This window comes from Miniopterus natalensis, chromosome 7, assembly GCF_054644295.1.
Source record: "Miniopterus natalensis isolate mMinNat1 chromosome 7, mMinNat1.hap1, whole genome shotgun sequence".
NCBI classification, from domain to species: domain Eukaryota; kingdom Metazoa; phylum Chordata; class Mammalia; order Chiroptera; family Miniopteridae; genus Miniopterus; species Miniopterus natalensis.
In genome coordinates, this window is record NC_142087.1 from 57264302 (window position 1) to 57283177 (window position 18876).

At 34.2% G+C, this 18876-nt stretch overlaps 1 protein-coding gene across 3 annotated transcripts in view; it reads left to right on the plus strand.

The window, feature by feature from the left end:
• Nucleotides 1-18876, plus strand: part of PIK3C3 (phosphatidylinositol 3-kinase catalytic subunit type 3) — a 110281-nt gene that overhangs the window by 8749 nt on the left and 82656 nt on the right. For all 3 annotated transcript variants that reach the window (XM_016225034.2, XM_016225035.2, XM_016225036.2), the window contains exon 4: nucleotides 6054-6183. In XM_016225034.2, coding sequence (XP_016080520.1) covers nucleotides 6054-6183 — 130 coding nt within the window. The remainder of the gene's footprint in view (nucleotides 1-6053; nucleotides 6184-18876) is intronic.

Genomic DNA, 18876 nt, shown 5'->3' on the forward strand with positions numbered 1-18876 from the left:
CTTTCACTGCCAAAAAGTAGAGACCATAATCTAAATATTATCAGACTACTTACTTTTTGTCCATTTTAAAGTTGAGAAATGTTTGTCTCCTGAATTCATTTTCACGTCATTAAGTATGAAAGCAGATGGTCATATTTTTATATGTTCATGTACCATTTGTGCTTATGTTTCTGTGAATTGCTTTTTGGTATCCTTGGCCCATTCTTTAAAAATCAAAATATCATTCACATACCATAAAGTTCTTGGCTTTTTTCCTTTTGAGTTGTTATTTTTCTTACTAATGTATAAGGAGGTCTTTGTAGATTAATGTAAAATCAGCCCTTCGTGTGTTAAATGCTACAGATGTTGTTTTTCCTGTTGGACATTTTCTTTTGAATATCTTAAATATTTATTTATTTGCTTGTTTGCTTGCTATTCATGGATCTTAAATTATGATGTTGAATTTATCAGTTTTTAATGGCTTGTGAATTTTACAAAGTCCTTTCTCAGTAAAAAGAAAACGTTTTCTTCTGTTATGGTTTTAATTCTTCACATTTAAATCTTTGAGTTATCTAAAATTACTTTGGGAAAAGAGTGATATATTGGGTCAGCTTTTTTTTTTTAAACAGTAGTTTGCTAGTGTCTCAACACTTTACTAAATAAACCACTGCTTCCAACTATTTTGAAATGGTACCCTTATGTATTCAATTCATTATGTATTGACATCGAAGAGAAACAGTATAGTATATGGTACGGTGGTTAGGAAGGTAGGTAATGAACTAGATTCTCTTTGTTTTGTCAGACAAATTTTAATATTATTTTCTCAATTTAAAAAATTTGTTATTTTGTTGGGAAATTGTATTGCATTGAATATGTTAGTTAAAGAGATAATCAACACCTTTTAATACTGAATTTTTCTACCCAGGAATAGAGTATGTCAGAAAGGCTTAAACTCAATGATTAAAATCTAGATGTAATTCCATTTAGAATAGCTTGATTGCTGAGTAGTGGGTAGGTATTTTAGTTTAATGTAGCTATTAAAGCGATACTTATTATTGAAATCTATGCAGGAATAATAATTTAGACATAGTGTGAGACTTTGATAAAATAGCGTGTTACAGTAGAACAGACACTAAATCAGTATTGTTCCTTTTCCAAAGTGTTTATTCCTTTTTACTTTCCTAGGGTGGGGTCTGCTTGCCATAGAGAAACAGCACATAATAGTTTATTTCTCATACTGTAGTCTTAGTGGTTAAATGTTCTTGAGAAGTAGCCAGATAGACCTTGTGGCTTTACCTCCTTGCCTCTTCATAAGTCGTTTACTTTCTGGAATATTACTGGAGGTTCCCTCATAAAAATACCTCTTCAGCACTCATGCATTTTAGGTGACTGTAGCATATAGTTTCAGGAGACATTCTGATTAGAGTATGGGTGTGAGACAGTTGAAATTTCCACTCAGACGTGTCCTGAAATGACCTACCTAAAGCAAATAAACTCTCTCTCAGATTGACTTTTATGATACTGTTTCACTCAGATTTTCGCAAGTTTTTTAAAGGTGCATGAAATCAGTGGTAATCTAAATCTATATGTAAGAGCCATCTGGTAAACTCACTAAAGCACCTTCCTGCATTTTAATTCTGTGAGTATCTGGTGGGGCCCAAGAATCAGCATTTTTAATGAGCATCCTGAGTGATTCTGTGAAAGGTGGCCTATGGAACACCGCTTTAACCTTTTCATAGTAGTCTGTTTACATTACTTTTGCATGCAGTTCTCTTCAGAGTTTCTTCCTTTACTCTATCCTCTGGTTCCCACTTCATTTGTATTTCTATGCATATCCCAGTAAAAGTAATTTCTTTACCTTCCATCCAAACATGCTGGAAACATGCCTGAAACATAAATCAGGAGTATATGTTCTACTTTAAGAAGTAATTAAAGCCCAAAGATTTTCATAAAGGCACTAGTAGCAATAAGTGGGGGTTAATTTTCAATTTAAGTAAATTAAGACTTTGATCTTGGAGAGTCATCTGTTTTCTGTTAACTGGAAAAATAGTTTATGCTATCCCTCCATATCCTGAACACATCAGATGTTAGATACAAATGAAACATGTTGGGGAGCAGCACTGATCCTGAGAAATTACCTCCCTTAGAGCAGGGTTTCTCAAATATGAGTCATTGATTTACAACTTTCGGAATCCCTGCATATCTCTGTGCTAAATACATACAGTCTTATTACCTTGATATTTTTACTTAAACCAGCTCACTTTTTTTTTTTTTTACTTTCATTTAATTGAAAGCAAAAATTTAATATCTTGCTGTACATGGAAAACAAGTGTTCTTTAACTTTGGTGGATAATGATAAAAATAATGAAAATAACTATGTTATGAAAATAACTGTTACTAATGTTAAGAAATACTAGAAATTGAAGCAAAAAACCCTAATGAAGTACAAATGATAGTAAATCTATTTGCTTTGCAAATATGTATGTAATACCTACCCAAAAAATCCTTCTTTAATTAGAATGGTTCTATTTGTGCCTAGTCAGACACAAGGGGCTATTCAACTCCCTGTCACTTAATTTAAGGTTAACGATAAGGTTTCACATCCACATTTTCTTTTACCAGTTGAACTCCTATATGGTAGTAGGGCATTTAGCCAGATGATAACATTAGATAGTAATAGAGCTCTGTTGATACTTTGAGCAGTGGGGAAGGAATGCAAAATACCTAGATCACTTTCTTCTGTTCCCTCTAGCCTGACATTTATACTGACCTTCACCTCAGAAAAAGGAATTGGAAGAAAACCTTTGCAATTAAATTAACCCCTTTTTCTCTCTATATCCTGGGGCCTTTCCTTGAGGGTGAACTGGGTTTCAGGGGAGACAAGCCGAGAGGTTCCCTAGCATGATACTGGACTCCTGTGCATCTTTGGATTGTGGAGGAATATTACATTCAGGATGTTCCTGGTTCTGTAGCAGAGTGCAAACATCGACTCGAACTGCTGCACAGCTGCCTCTCTGTGTGGTGCTGCTGATATTCAGGGAGAGAAAGCAGCATGAGGCTTCTGGGTGGCCTCAGCAAGGAGCCTGTGCAGATTTTCTTCCACCTACCATTAAAAATCATGTCATGTGCCTCCACGTTCTCATGACTTACGGAGGTGGTAGTTTCCTCAAATGTTTCGTAAGCAATGAAATAACACCAGATGCTCCCTGCCTTGTACTGTAAGTCGTCCTGATGTGGTCTTAGTAGCTTTTAAAAACTGGTCCTCAAAGTGCCTACTAGTTGCATTATAGTATTGGGACTTTTGTGACTATCAGCTTTTGCTATTTGCTAATACCTGTTTTGTGTACTTGAGTCATTGTGAAGCAGTACTTCTTGGGGAATAGTGTAATTAATAATTGAAAGACTGATCTGTTAGAATATGGCTAGAATAACTAATTGTCCTCATTTTGAAAGTCTAGGTTGTGAGATTACTAAGTAGATAAGGAATGGATTGATCATTAGGTTGAATTGGCAAGCTGCAGATTTCTCTTGCAGATGTATATTCCAAATATGAATTCTAAAGTCAGGGCAGTTGCTGCTGTAGTGCCTTGGCACTGGGAACTGGAACAGCAGCAGCAGCTGTTGCTGGGGCCTCTGCTGGCATCTGAAGGAGGTCCTGCTGTGCTGTTTCTTTTGTCTTGCCTGCTTGGCTTAATTTCCCAAGTGGACATGATGCTCTGAGTGTCTTCTGGCTTGCCACCTGGAGGCTGTGTAGCTCTCTACGAAGTTTCCATTAGTGTCAAAAGAAAGTAATATGTTCACTTGATCATTTGAGTCACTTGTGATCACCCCTGCCCTCAAAGTCCTTTATCCTTAAATCTTCTCTCCAGATCTATCCCAAGCCACCTAAATCATTTAGTAAACTGACTTCCTGCCAAACGTACTTATTTTTTATTTAGTCAGGTTCAGCCAGTCAAAAGTATTCACTAGGGTGTAGGGAGGTGGAAAAAAGAAATTTTCCATTAGTACTTGATGTTTCTGAAGGTACATTTGAGGATATTCATTTAAAGTGATGTTGTTACCTCACTGTACCAGTTTCTTAGAGACTAAGATGTCTGCTTGATGTTAAATCTGCATCTCAGTTGAAAGGGGAAGAAAATGAACTTTACGAAAGGCTTGTATATGTCCTTTTTTTGTATTGTGATTTGTTTTTATCTCTGACATAGTAAATAGTAAGACTTTTGGCTCTTCACTGCCAGTCAGTGCATTTGTATTGGGGCTATAGGTAAGCTTTCACAGATGTGGTTGCTGGATATTACCTGTTTATTGCCAACCTTAGAGCTAAATCTTGCAACAGATATGGTCTTTAATCTTACTGTGCTCATGAGCTCGTAGCTATTCTTTATAGTTCCCAATCTAAATGTTTATGGCATCATTACTTTGCATAATGTTCAGTGAAAATCCTCTTTATTACTCCAGGAAAATCTGTGAAGGAATTTTTCATTAGTCAAAACATGATAATAGTTTTAAAAATGTATGTAAAACTTTTACAGTTAAGTGCAATGTCTTTAAAGATAGAAAAAAATGTATCAATATATATGCAACATGTGCCTTCTTTTTAAAAATATTTATTTATTTCTTTTTTCTTTTTCTTTTTTTTTTTTTTTAAATGTCTTTATTGATTTCAGAGAGAAGAGGGAGAGAGAGAGAGAGAGAGAGAGAGATAGAAACATCAATGGTGAGAGAGTCATTGATCAGCTGCCTCCTGCACGCCCCCAACTGGGGATCGAGCCCACAACCCGGGCATGTGCCCTGACCGGGAATCGAACCCCCGATCGCCTGGATCCTAGGTCGACACTCAACCGCTGAGCCTCGCCCAGCCGGGCTTCTTTTTAAAAATATTTAATGTGAGAACAAAATGCTTTGGACTTGCCTATTTACCTGCACACACTTACATTCTTATTCTTTCCACTGCAATTGGCAGCTTGCTCTTAGGGAGGATGCTACTTGAGTAGGCTTTGTATTGTCTGAACAGTTTTCTTTAAAAACACACACACACACTTAAAAGAGAGAATACACTAACAGAAGACTTTAATTATTGCCCCCTTGCAACTAATAAAAAAACAAACTCAGAAACTTGACAGTAGCATATCTAAAAAAACATAGTTGTCTAAAGTTCCTTTATGGGTTTATTCAACCTGTAACCTGTATTCTACATCTTCTTAGTAGTTTTTTGGAGGAAACATGACAGCCAAAGGTCAGACAGTCTTTCACTTTTTTAAAGCAGGATCACCAAACTCAGATTGAAGTTCTGACTCTATGTTTTATAGACATGGGAGTTTTTTCTTATATGAATCCACTGTTGTATTTCCCATGAGACATTGTTCTTACAGAAAAGAAGACAGGACAGGAATCAACCTGTACCTAGTGAAAAAGATAATGATAGTTAACATTTATTGAATACTTACTATGTGGCAGGTACTACTGTAAGTATTTTTTACTTGTGCTGATTTATTTAATTTAATTTTTCTGATAGCCCTGTGAGATACAGGTACTCTTTATAATCCTGTTTTATAGATGAGGAGAATGAGGCACAGAAAAGTTAATCAGTTTACCCAGGGTACGTAGGTAATAGATGGCACAACTGGGATTTAAACCCCAGCAGTTTGTGCAGTCTACTATGCTGACTTGTCATGTAAAGTAGACAGTTGTGTAATTATTTAGATTTTGTTTCAGTCTTTGTAAATGTGATACTCTTTCATTGGGTAGGAATTTGGTCTCCATTATTTCTAAGATCTCCGCTGAAATGATGAAGGGCGTATGGTCCATTACTGATCCTTCTACTTGTCCAGTCTACCTTTAGAATCTCTGTAAAAGTTCTGACTGCTTGGAAGAGGAAAGAATGCCATGTGAAAAGCAGTGTTACATGGGTTTCAGTTGCTTAGTTAATTGCTTTACAACCCACTGGAGGCTTAAAGCTTGGCAAGAGAGACATGTATTTCCTAGTGTGGAATTCTCTCTGTTTAGGGATCTAAAATTTCCTGTAATGAACAGTATTCATTTACTTTTACCCTGAACATTCTCTTTTTGCCTAGCATGTTTCGCCAAGGGATGCATGACTTGAAAGTCTGGCCTAATGTAGAAGCAGATGGATCAGAACCCACAAAAACTCCTGGCAGAACAAGCAGTACTCTCTCAGAAGATCAGATGAGCCGTCTTGCCAAGGTAAAAAGAAACTTGGAACTGGTGGGAAGCTCCAAATGATGTCTATTGTATAAATTAACATTTTGAATTCTATCAGATTATTTTTTAATTTAGATTTAATTTTTTAATAGTAGTTTTATTGAAATATAATTCACATATCATAAAAGTCACTTTTTAGAAAGTATACAGTGCATTAAGTTATAGTAAATTCACAAAGTTGTGCAATCATCACCACTATTTAAGTTTAGAACATTTTTATCAAAAATGTAATCATGTACCCATTAGCATTCATCCCCCATTCTCTCTGTCCAGCCTCTGGCAAGTACTAATCTACTTTCTCTCACCATGAATTTTCCTATTCTCGGCATTTCATATAAATGGAATCATACATTATGTGGCCGTTTGTGTCTGTAATCCCATCAGATTTGAAAATGTGGAGCTTTTGGTGATATTTTCAAGATACCACCAACCTTTTTTGGTGCCAAGTGTTAAATGCTAGAGAGATTCTTAAGTTGTTTGGAAGTAAAGATTAGTCTAAATTGTCCTCACTTCACTCCCACTTCTGTTTTTGTAAGTAGATGGAGTTATTACCTTTTTCTTTCAGAATTGTTTTAATGAAATGTTTTCATTTAGAAATACAGAAGCTAAACTCAAATCTGAGCTTAAATCAGAACAGTAATAACTTATTTTGTCAATATCTTTTCACAAAGCACTCTGCTAAATACTGTTTAAAGATCCTTCTACAATTCTTAAGAGACTTTCTTTAATTCTTACATGTAATTTTCCTTTGCAGTCTTATCGGTATAGACAGCTCACTCTTAAATATCTAGAGGTTTTGATGTCAAGCATTTTGCAGCTTGTTGCCTCAACATATATGTAAGAAACATTAATTATAAAGAATAAGTACTTGCATTAGCTAGGCTTTGTGCTTCAACATAAAATTTTTGTTGTCAAGTCTATTCTGTGTTGTTGTTTTTTTATATAGTTCTTTTATGGAAAAATGATGTCATGGCTTTCTAATAAACTTTTTAACCAAAATACTATTGTCAACATTCTCCTCCATAATTAAATAAATACAATTTAGTTTTCAATTTAGCTACTCATTCTGAGATTTTATTTACATTCTTACATGGGATATAGGAAAGCTATTAAGCTTTTCATGTATGTCTTCTTGTTAAGAGTTTAATCTTAGTGATAAACTTTCATTTAAGCTACCCTGTGACTTTTATAAACTTTAATAGTTAATAGAAATTTTACAGCATGTGTTGAAGCAAATGCTCTTGATTTCTTTATTGAGAACAGTATTATGATTCATATTGTGGTTAAAATTCTAAATTTGAAGGGGAATGGGCAGAGTCATTTATAAAGCTGTATGGTTGTATTTTTCATCTGCTTTGGTTCTCATTAAATGAATTATTTAGGCTTCTGTTCATATGTTCTTAATTTTTTCCTGATTATTTCTGATGGAAGGTTCAAAAATAATTTTTATAACAACTGACTGTGACATTCTTCAAATACCAGTATATACAACATTGGAATTTGCTTGAACTGGACTTCTAGTTTTTTAGAATGTTAGAATATACATTTCTGAATTTTATGGTTGGAAAAAAAGATGTGACTTGAGAATTATCAACTTTAATGACTGAAAGAATAACCCCTTAAAAAATTGTATGGGATCTTATCTATTTTTTTGTTACCAGTGCACATTTGGAACTCCAGAAACAATGACTAAGCATGCAGAGCCACATGAGGTGTTGGGAAGAAGCCTTGTTAACATTTTTGGTAGTTGATAACAATTATCAACAATCTAAATTTTTTATATTGGAAAGTATGGCAAGGTGGTCCTCCTTTTTAAAGAGATAGTTATTAAAATTTATATGCTATCTCTATTGGCCAGAGTGGTTAACAATTTTTGAATAACTCTTTATGCATTGGTTTCTGAATTTTTAAAATAGGAATAATAATTGCCCTGGCCTAGTGGCTCAGTTGGTTGGAGTATCATCACATATACCAAAAGGTGTTGCGGGTTCGATTTCCGATCAGGGCACATACTTAGTTTGCAGGTTTTGATCCCCGGTCGGGGCTTGTATAGGAGGCAACTGATCGATGTTTCTCTCTTTCACGGCCTCCCTTCCTCTCTCTCTAAAATCAATTAAAAATACATATCTTTGGGTGAGGGTTAAAAAATAATAAAACAAAATACTAGGAATAAAAATTAATGAGAATAAGCATTTACAGTTCTTATGGTGCTAATTGCAGATGAGCTTTTTCCAAAGTTCTTTGACCCTAATAGACTTACACATTTTACTTGAGTGGAGACTTTAGAGCTTGCATTGGTGTTAACTCATGCTCCCCAGAAACTAAGTACAAACCATTAAAACCAGTAATTACTTTTCTTAAGGGAAAAAATACATCATGTTTGTAGCATTGTTGAAGGAACTGCTCCCTCTTCAGTCTTTTATTTCTTGGTACTTTGGGCTAATAAGTCTCATTCTTCTCTGTACAGCAGTTGGTCATGTTCTTTGAGGTTCCAGAACTTATTATATCCCTGCCGCTATTGAAGAATGTGCTTGAAAGTGATGTCTTAGGTTTGATGAAATTGGAAGTTTGGGCACTTGGGAGCATTTTACAGGAGAAAGAGCACTGCAGTATGAGCCAGAGATTTGCCATCCTACTCAGGGAAAATAATTTCTGAGCCTGTAAAATCAGAATTTTAGAATCAACTATGAGGCTCTGCGTAGCTGTTTGTATTCTTTGGTTCTAAAAGCCCTGAAATAGTAGATAATTGAGATTATTTATCTACCTGGATTTTATAGTTATAACCTTTGTAGAAAATAATAATGTGGTCACCAGTTTGCATTTGTGAATGTGTTGTGTTCATGTCATTTTTTTTCTTCAATGAATATGCCTAGAGCAAAGTATAATTCAGGGCCTGCCTAATGTGAATGGTACTGCTATGCTCTTAGACTTTGTTTTTGTTGTTGCATTAGTGCCTGCTGCTTTACTTACATTTTCAGACTGGATTCCTGAGTCTGTTTCCCTTGCCTTGTAACGAGAAGGTGTACTTTGATTTTGTTACGGTCTTCACTTCTAAACTTACCAGGGAGAGAGTATACTTTGATATTTATTCTGTTCTGAATTTAAAATGATTTGTTTTCTGTTTAAAATTGTGCCAGAATAGCTGTCTTTCTCCCTCCTTCCCTGTCACTCTGCTTCCCTCCCCCCACCTCTCAGTTTTCTGGTTCCATTTTAAAAAGTTTGTTCAGTTAGATTATCATTTTCTCCTGCAAAACATTTTGAATTTGTTTTTGATAAAATACACTTTTAAAAACTGGGAAAGAATGTGGATGCTCATGTTTCTGTTTTCATACAAAAGGAACAAATTGTAGGTGTCATACTTATATTTTTCACACCCTCACTTGAAGACAGGAGATGAGTATACGAGTAGATGAGGTTTCAGAGGTTAGAGCAAAATGGCTTGTTTCTTGCTGCCCTTTGATTTTCCGGCCAGTGAACTTGCTATGATTGTTTCTAATTGTTAAGAAGGCAGTTGGCTTAAGAGTAAAAAGGTGTACATAAATCTTAATAATAGGACAGCATAGTTACTACGAAGTATACCCGTGAGCCAAAATAAATAGCATGGTGACAGTTTTCAAACTGCAATGTAAGAAACTTTATTCAGTTACAGAACCGCTTAAGTCATGGCTGCCCAGGGATAATGGCACAGGAGGACTGTGAAATTAAGATGAACTATTTCAATGGCCTGTGAAAAGACAGTGTTAGGTAATTATTAAACAAAGAACCTCAGACGCAAACTGGATTAAATATTCTTATTCTGATGTACTGCTCAGCTAGGAGAGTAGAATTATAACTGCAGTATGAATAACTGAAGTTTATAATCTTATTTCAAGGTTTAACATTTAAAAAAATCAAATCCTTTCAGAAGAAGAATTTTGTAGGATTTCCCTTTGAGGAAAAATGAGTATGAAAAAAGGAGACAAAACTGAATAATCTTCAGCTTAGTTATTTTATACAATTGGATTTCTTAGACTTAGTAGGGAACAGGAAGAAATGAATATTAAAATACACTCTCCCCTCATCTTCCTCATTATCTTCTCTTTCCCATCTTTACATTTTCCTAATTAATTTTTAGTAATATAGTATCTTTCTGTTTGAATTGATTTGTGAAAATAATCAAAAGCCAGACTCCTGGGACATTTATTACACTTTCTTTGTCCATGACCCAGCCTTTAATGATTGTGGCCTTGAACAAATTTGCCCATTGTTCCCATCTGCTCTGTTTTTCAGCTTGTCATATTTTAAGAGTTATATGACTAGGATGCATATCCACCTGGGGTTTTGGATGTGACTACCAAGCTTTAGTGTTTGATTTATATTTGAATCCATGTCTTTAGACATGAAAGGTTAGTGCAAAAGCATGCTTCTCTACTGTCTCCTTTTCATTTTAGCATCTCTGCTTGATACCTTTGGAATGTGCTTTAGTTCCTGTCAATTTGATTAAGAGGCGGCAAAGAGAAAGTAACAACTAGATGAAAAATGTTTTGTAGTCTGAGTGATACAGATAGGTTGGGGAATGTTGAGCAGAGTATAGGTGAGCATTGGTGCAGTGAAGTAGTGTAAGATGTGATGGTTTAGACTGGCCTTCAAATTCCCTGCATGGGGTCACTCTGGTCCAGGGTTCAGACCTCAGATTTATAGCGGTAGGAACTGGATTTTTCTAGTTCATCCAGAAATAACTGGTATCTTGAGAATAGGTTCCTATCAATCAATTCAAATGGTTATTTATAATGTAGAGCTCTAATAGTCACAATTCACATGTGGCAATATAAGTTTAAGTTAATTAAAATTAAATAAAATTCAGGATTTTATGTTGTCACATTTCAAGTGCTCAATAGCCACGTGTGGCTAGCGGCTACTTATTGGACAGTGAAGATATGGAATATTTTCACTATTGCTGAAAGTTTGATTGGATAGTACTGGTCTAGAGTGCCAGCTTACTAATTTGTAATGGATGAGTAACTAACCATATTATTGTCTTCTGGTAATCACGTTACTCGTGTCTGCCACCCAGGACACTGCTTTTCAATTAAACTATTCTTCAGGAGATGGTTGATTTCTTAGTGGGCCATGAAAGAGCTAGTCTGAAGGAGCTAGAAAGTTGAATGAGATATTTCACGCATTTTGAGGGAAGTCTTAAAAAGACTTGCTCTCTTCACATTTTCTTTTTAGTTGCAGGATTACTTGAATGTGCTGTCTACCCTGGCTCTTCTGAATAAACATTGACAAATATTATGATCACAAAACAGTCCTTTAAAACTGAGATTAAGGTAACAAGAAAATTTTTGGTCACATAATTTAGTGAGGTGGAATTGAGGCTCTTTATGTTTTTTTATAGTACTATTTGACCTGCTGAAACATTTGCTCTTGAAAGAAGATATTTTTCATTGAATGCATTGCATTGAATGGGTACTTGTCTTGAGGCATTAGAGGAATTCACTGAGATTTTTATTTTAAGTATGTGGACAAGTTCTCTGTCCCAGCTATCATCATCTGCTATATGGAAGGCACACTTCTAAATATTGGAGGCAAAGTATATTACCTAGTTGATGTTGGCATTATTATTAGTTCCATTATGAGGAATAACGATAACTATGGTGATAGTCACCTTGCATGTATAAAGTGTTTGAATATCTGTAAAACCCTCTAGTGTAGCTTGAGAACATTAAAATGGAGAAATGGTTAAAATCATGGCTTTGGAGGCCATTTTTAATTCAGATTCCAGTTGTGTCTCTTATTTAAATGTGATTTTGGATTACCTACTCACCTTTTACTAAGCCATGAAATCCTCATCTGTAAAATAGGAATAATAGTTATACCTATTTTGATGTTGTGAGGACTAACTATAAGTGAAATAAAATATTTTAAGGACTTAGCATATTGCCTGGCAATACTAAGCGCTAATAAATGTTAGCTGTTGTTACTATTTTATCTTACTTTCATTTTATTCTAACAAGTGTAATGATCGGATTTGTAACATAGCTTAGGGAGGGAGAAATGCCCCCGTCTACTCTTCTTGATTTCTATGGTAGACAAATAAAATTGACACAAGACCTAAGATTAATAGGAGAAGAATCAATTTAATATGTGTGCATAGGAGAGGATCGATGATGCTCTCTGAAATGATGAACCAGCCAGCTTTTTATATTTTTTAGCCAAACAATAAATTTATGAAGAAATGACAGGACAAGGCACCATAGCTTTGGGTGCTCATTAGTGAGAACTCTAAACAAAATCTGGACTTGGGTAGTAAATTAGTAAAGGAGTAACAAAGTTCGTTTATGTAAGCGTTTTGGCCCTAGATTCCTTAACTTTAGCCTTAGGGTGTCTCTCTTAGCCCCTCTGGAGCAAGGAGGCCATCTTTCACAGAGGAGATTTATTTCCTGATTCAAGGAGACAAGTTAGGGTCCATGTTCCGTTTTTGCCTTGGTTGCTTGTCCAGTAACTTTAATTCAAAGTAATCAATATGCCATTGTGGATATTTGGGGGTGGCCTACTCTGAGCCTGACACAAACTTATGAAACGTACTTTGTTTTTAAACTCATGAAAAGATGGAAGCTTGAGGAAATTAAATGATTTATTTAGGGTTATGTCTACTAAGTTATAGAACCAGGACTTAAAATCAGGTCTTTAAATTCTTTATTAAATGTCTTTCCAAAGATAAGTCGCAATATCCAAATCTTATACACCTGGAGGTCCTCAGGTATGACATAAAAAGATGGTGCCCAGTAACTCAGTAAATAGCGACTAGCCTGTGATGAGTGAGCACCTATTACATATTTGTGCTATGAATGAACTGGAGTTTTAACAATACTTACGGCTTCAGTTGGTGTTAATGCATAAATTAAAAGCAGTAAAAAACAGTCACTCTTAAGATTTCTTTCACCTCTAGATCTCAAAGAGCTAAGATTTAGGAGAAAAGGAAACATGACTGCAAACAGGATATATGTTGTTTAAAGAAACAACATGGTAGGAACTTCAGGGTACAGACATGTGAGAAACCTTTACTAAGGAGAAGGCCAGAAGAACAGATGCTGCCCTGGCTGGATAGCTCAGTCCTTTAGAGTGGAGTCCCGATAGGCCAAGGTTGGGGGTTTGATCTCCAGATAGGGCACATACAAGAATCAACCAGTAAATGTATAAATAAGTGGAACAACAAATCTCTCTTTCTCTGTCTCTCCCTCCCTCTGCTTTCTCTCAAATTAATAAATTAAAAATTTTTTAAATGTAAAAGAAGAACAGATGCTGATAATCTTTTGGAAACATTTTAGGAGCCATGAAGAGGAAGCCACTGCTAGTTCCTTTGTGTGATCGCAAAAAATGATGCAGCTAGAAAGTTAATATTGGTGAAGGAGTCTCTTTTATTCAACCCAAGCTTTTATCAAATTATTGCTTGATCACAGGATAATTTTTCAGAAGGTTAAGTAATAAAAAGGCATGGCTACTCTAAGACTAATAATAATTCATGTGAAGGAATCACTTGGTGAAAGGGGAATAAAAGGAACTTTAGGAAAAAACTAAAGTTGTCCCATTATACTTTGGGATTGCAATTATAGTCAAGGGATAGAATAATAGTACAAATTAGAAGTTAGTCTTGGACTCTGAGAAAACAGTTCTCAACATGTTTGAAGAAAGGCAAACATCCTATTGATTTGAGAACTTAAAAAAGAGATTCAGTGAATTCAACCCCAAAGTGACAGTGTTTCTCAAGAGGTAATTTGGACTGGACATCAGAAGGGCTTATGACAAGAATTGTCTGACATTTTGAAGGAAAAAGCCCTAAGGATCACAGAATATTTATATTTTTCCTTTTGTTTTGAAGACTCTAAAATCACATTGAAGAAGTAGGTCTGTGTTAGACAACCTAATTTAATTGAGTTTTATCTTCTTTATCAAAGTACTTTTTAGCCTAGGCAGTTAATCAAATAACTTGGTGAAGTCGTAATAAAAGCACAAGATCGGTGAGAAGAGCAGGTAAGAAGGCATTCAGACTCTAGATTTATTCAGTTTTCCCAGTCCTGGTAAGTTAAATGTCTGAGTTTTAAAATTATGTATATATGTATTTAAATTTTTTATTTTTATTAGGAAACGCTTCAAACAGAAAAGTCTCTAAAATAATGTAATAGACATCCATGTATTCACTCTTTAGATTGATCATATGTTAACATTTTGCTTTATTTGTTTTACATCTTTTTAATAAATGATTCAAAAAATCATAGACATTTGTAAAGATTTCCCTCATTCTTTCATTTCATAATTTGCTTTTTTATACTTGATGCTATTTTGCAATTTATCTATGTTAATCTGTATAGCTCAAGTGCTTTCATTTAAACTATTGTGTGGTATTCCAGTGCATGAATAAGTCAGTTTATTATTTATTCTCTCAACAACTTCAGCTTTTTGCATTAACAGCGCTAAATAAATATTCTTGTATGTGTCTCCTTATGCTTTTGAGTTTCTTTAGTGTAGAAATCAAGGAGTGAAATTGTTAGATTTTCAAGATGAAGATCTATACATTTTCTCATTGGTTTATTTCTAAATTTTATGTGTTTTTGTTACTATTGTAAGTATCTTCTGAAGATTATATTTTTAGGTTGGTAAAAAGGTAGTAATAGGAATTTTGGAATATATTGATTTCTGTTTATTAATCATGTATCCAACAACATTTCTGAACTATTTTTGTACTTACTAGTACAAGAAACTCTGGTACATTTTCTAATAGGAAAAGTAGTAGAGGCATCCTTGTTTTGTTTCTGACTTTAATGAGAATGCTTCTTACATTTAACCATTTGGTAAGAATGTTGGCTATTAGTTCTTGGTGTATTTCTTTTATCAGGTTAAGAAAGTTCTCTTTTATTTTACCAAAACTCTATATGACGAATGAGTGTTGAAACTTTACAAAAACTTTGTAAGATCCTTTTGACCATTTCCCCCCTCCTTTAATTACTTAATGTGCAGAAAACAATATAGCAGGCCCGAGGCTGTTATTTTTAGAAGGACCTACTTGCAAAGATGGCCCTTGGCTGGTGTGTCAGAACTGGGCTTCTGAAACATTCCCTAACTGGTGTAGATGTTTCACTGTGCCTAGGCTGTTTGTACGTTGTGATTTATGGCGAGCACCTGCTTTTGTTCCAGGAGTCTATAATTTTGATAGTTGAAAGAGAAAATGCTTGTGTAACTAGCCCCCAATAAAAACCTTAACCTCTGACTCTCAAATGCCTTTTCTAGGCTGTGTTTCTCTTGCTAGATAAAGAAGCACACTCAAGTGTGTCTCTTCCTGGGCTGGGAGGGGAAAGCACAGGAAACTTGTGCACGGTTTTGCTGAGACCCCACCTGTATCTTTTTCCATTAATGAGCCATCTACCTGTATATTCTTTCTGTGTTGCTATATTCAATCTTAGGTATGATTTACAGCTGCTTCTAAGTCCTACAAGTTCCCATCTACTGATCTTGGGGTGGGGAAGGCCTGAAACACTTAATAATGTAGTGGATTGCACTAATAGATATTCTGTGTTAAACTGTTCTTACATCTTGGAATAAATCCTGATTGGTCATGATATACTTTAATTGCTTGATTGTATTTGCTAATTTTCTGTTTTCATAAGTGGTAATTGCTTATAACTTTCCTTTCTTTTACTTCCCTTCTCTAGTTTTGATGATATATCATACTGATCTCAGCAGATTTTGTAGCTCCATTTTATAAAGCCATTTGTGTTTGAAAAAGGAGAACAGAGAGGGAAGAATTACTTGACCAACTATGAAGGCTTACTGTGTAGCCATAGGAATAAATTACATCTTGTACTTTTCTTGTGTTTTGATTCCTTGATTTATGTTTTTATGTTAATGTTTTTGGAATAGTTATTTTATTTCAAATATTCTATTATATGAATCTCTGATGGATATAGTCTAGTTTTTATTTTGATTATTAACTTCAGCTTTCATTGGATTGTAATTTTAGATTGCAAACTCACCTTTTGCAAGGCTTACTTTCCAAAATTGTTATACCTGTTTTACTGTTACTTCACTTTTTTAGTTGTTTGCTATGGGAGGATTTTCAGTTTATCTTCATCTTTTACATTATTGAAACTGGAAGTCAAACCCAACATTACTTACTTATCTGATGTTGATGTTAGATGACCCTAGAGAAGGGAAAGGATTTATTGGAAAATAAGGTTAGCAAATGTTTTGGCTTTTAGAAATATGATTTAAGAAATGAGTTTTGTTATAAGCTGGGCATCATTTTTTAATTACAAATACTAGAATAGATTATCAAATTGATGATTTATTTGGATTTAAAAATCTTTATGCACATAATGGCATTTTGTAGTTAGATTTTAGAGAAATGGGGAACATGGGATAATCCAAGGAGGTGTTTTGAAAAATGGAAGCATTATGTTTCATTTTGTGCTTTTAAAATTAATAGAACTATCAAAACTGGTGGAAGATTAAAATAATAATAAGATACATTATAACTGGATAGAAAGACTGGCAGTCAAAATACCTGATTTATAGTTTTAACTCTGGCTCATTGAATAACTAGTTATTTCTGTATTTGTGATTATTTTTCATTAATAAAGTGTGGTTAGTTGGGCTCCATTATTTTTGTTAATTATAAGAATCATAATAATGCCCTTATTATTAACATTTTTTAGCTATTCTGAAAAGGAAACCACCTCAGATCAGTTACTTTTCTTGGGTTCTGAATACATTTCTACCTTGAAGCAGCTATGTGGAATAATATTCATGTAAAACTAGTTTAATACAATAAAGTATTTAATAGGACCTATTAATGATCTTTTCTCCTCATTGTTATTACATAGTTTATTGTTTTCAGAATAGACTACTAAGTCCCTAGAGATACTTTTAATTGATTTTATGGTAGGGCTTTTCTTGGGAAGTTATTCTTTGTAATATCTGTACTTGATTGGGTCTCCTCACATAAAGAAGTGTCATTTTTCCCCCCCCATGGTGATAATGATTGAGGTTATAGCAGAGGCAACTTGATAATCTGTAGTTTTGTATCTTCCAACCAGTTCACTTATGAACTGCTATTAGTTATGGTGTGAATAGTATATGCATTGCAGTTATTAGACTAGGTATAGCAATTTAGGAATGCGAATCTGCTATTCATAATATGTAACCCACATCTAAGTAAATGGGCATACAAAATGCATACAGGATTTTGTCTGTATGTGTGGTTATTCCATTTACATTTTATCCACAATATAAAACAAGCCAATGAGACTTGACTATATAGTAATGAGTACAGTAAAAATAATTTCATGTTGCCACAAAAATGTAAATGCCCCATTTGTGTATTTTTTCTGTAATAATGTACTTTAATGACAAGAAACAAACAAAATCTTCTGTTTTTTTAATGTCTACATTTTAGAGGAAGGCAAACAGTGATCAAAAGTGTTAATGGAGAAATTTGTTGCTTTAAAAATGAAAAACAACAACAACAAAAAACCCAAGGATCCTGGCTATAAAATTTGAGTTGGGCAGAAAAGTTTCATTTTGTTTTATATTTATTCTCAAATGTTTGTAAATGACAGTAATAACAGAGTATGATGACAGATGCTGAAATTATTCAAGGCTATGAAACTTGTTTAGTGGCACTATTGACATCAAAAATACCTCTTAGCTACAGTTGTTGTTTTTTTCTAAATAATATGTGTAACTTTTATAAGCATAGCTTATTCGATTATGTGTTGCCATTCTTTTGTGTCATAAAAGAAGGATTTGGGAATCTCTTAGAAATGTATTCCTAATGATACATAGTAGAATCTTTTCTATTAGTCATTTTGGTTTGCTTACTGTTGTCTAAGACTGTCTAAACTTTTCGATTTTTCTTGAAATTAATGGTAGCAAGTAGACAATTAGTTTTTGAGAAGGGAAGATTGAACCCTAAAATAATACTGATTTATGTCTGTCTTTACAGCTATAATTCCTGCCAGAAAAAATAGAAAGTACCATGGTTTTAAGATTAGATTAATCTGTGAGTTTAGCTGAATGAAACTTTTATGAGGCAAAGACTGCTCTTCCTGAGTAAGATTTCTGTGTAAAGTTTCAAAGTAAAATTGAAGATTTGTGGCTAAGACTGTTAATCAGGAAGCTGAAGGCGCTCCACTGCGTCCTAAGAATTAAATACACTGGCTTGTGTGCAGATTCCCTAAGCTACACACACAACTCTTTTTTTACTCAGTAGTTCAAGTAAATTCTTTTATACAACTACATTTTGTTTTGAATCATAAATTACTGCATCGCTTGTATTTTATTTGATAACACCCATTGTCTTATATTTATTGAGGAATTATATTTTTTAATAATGGGAACTTATGAGTAAACCGTAGTGTATTATGCAAATAGACTGGCTGAGGGATAATGGTGTTCTGTTCAATTGTTCAATGACTATTTATTAATTTAGCTCAGTTGTAGTCTAGGCTCAAGGAAGTGTTAAGAGTTGAAAGAGTTATATTATGGCCTTTAACTTGAAGGAATTTAGAGGAGCAACATATAAGATTGTTGAATAAACCCAACCCTGTATGATCATGTTGGGAAACAAAATAGTCTTACATATGGTAGTACCAGGCATTTTTATTGGCCAATATCCTTTTTTTTTTTTTTTTTTAAATA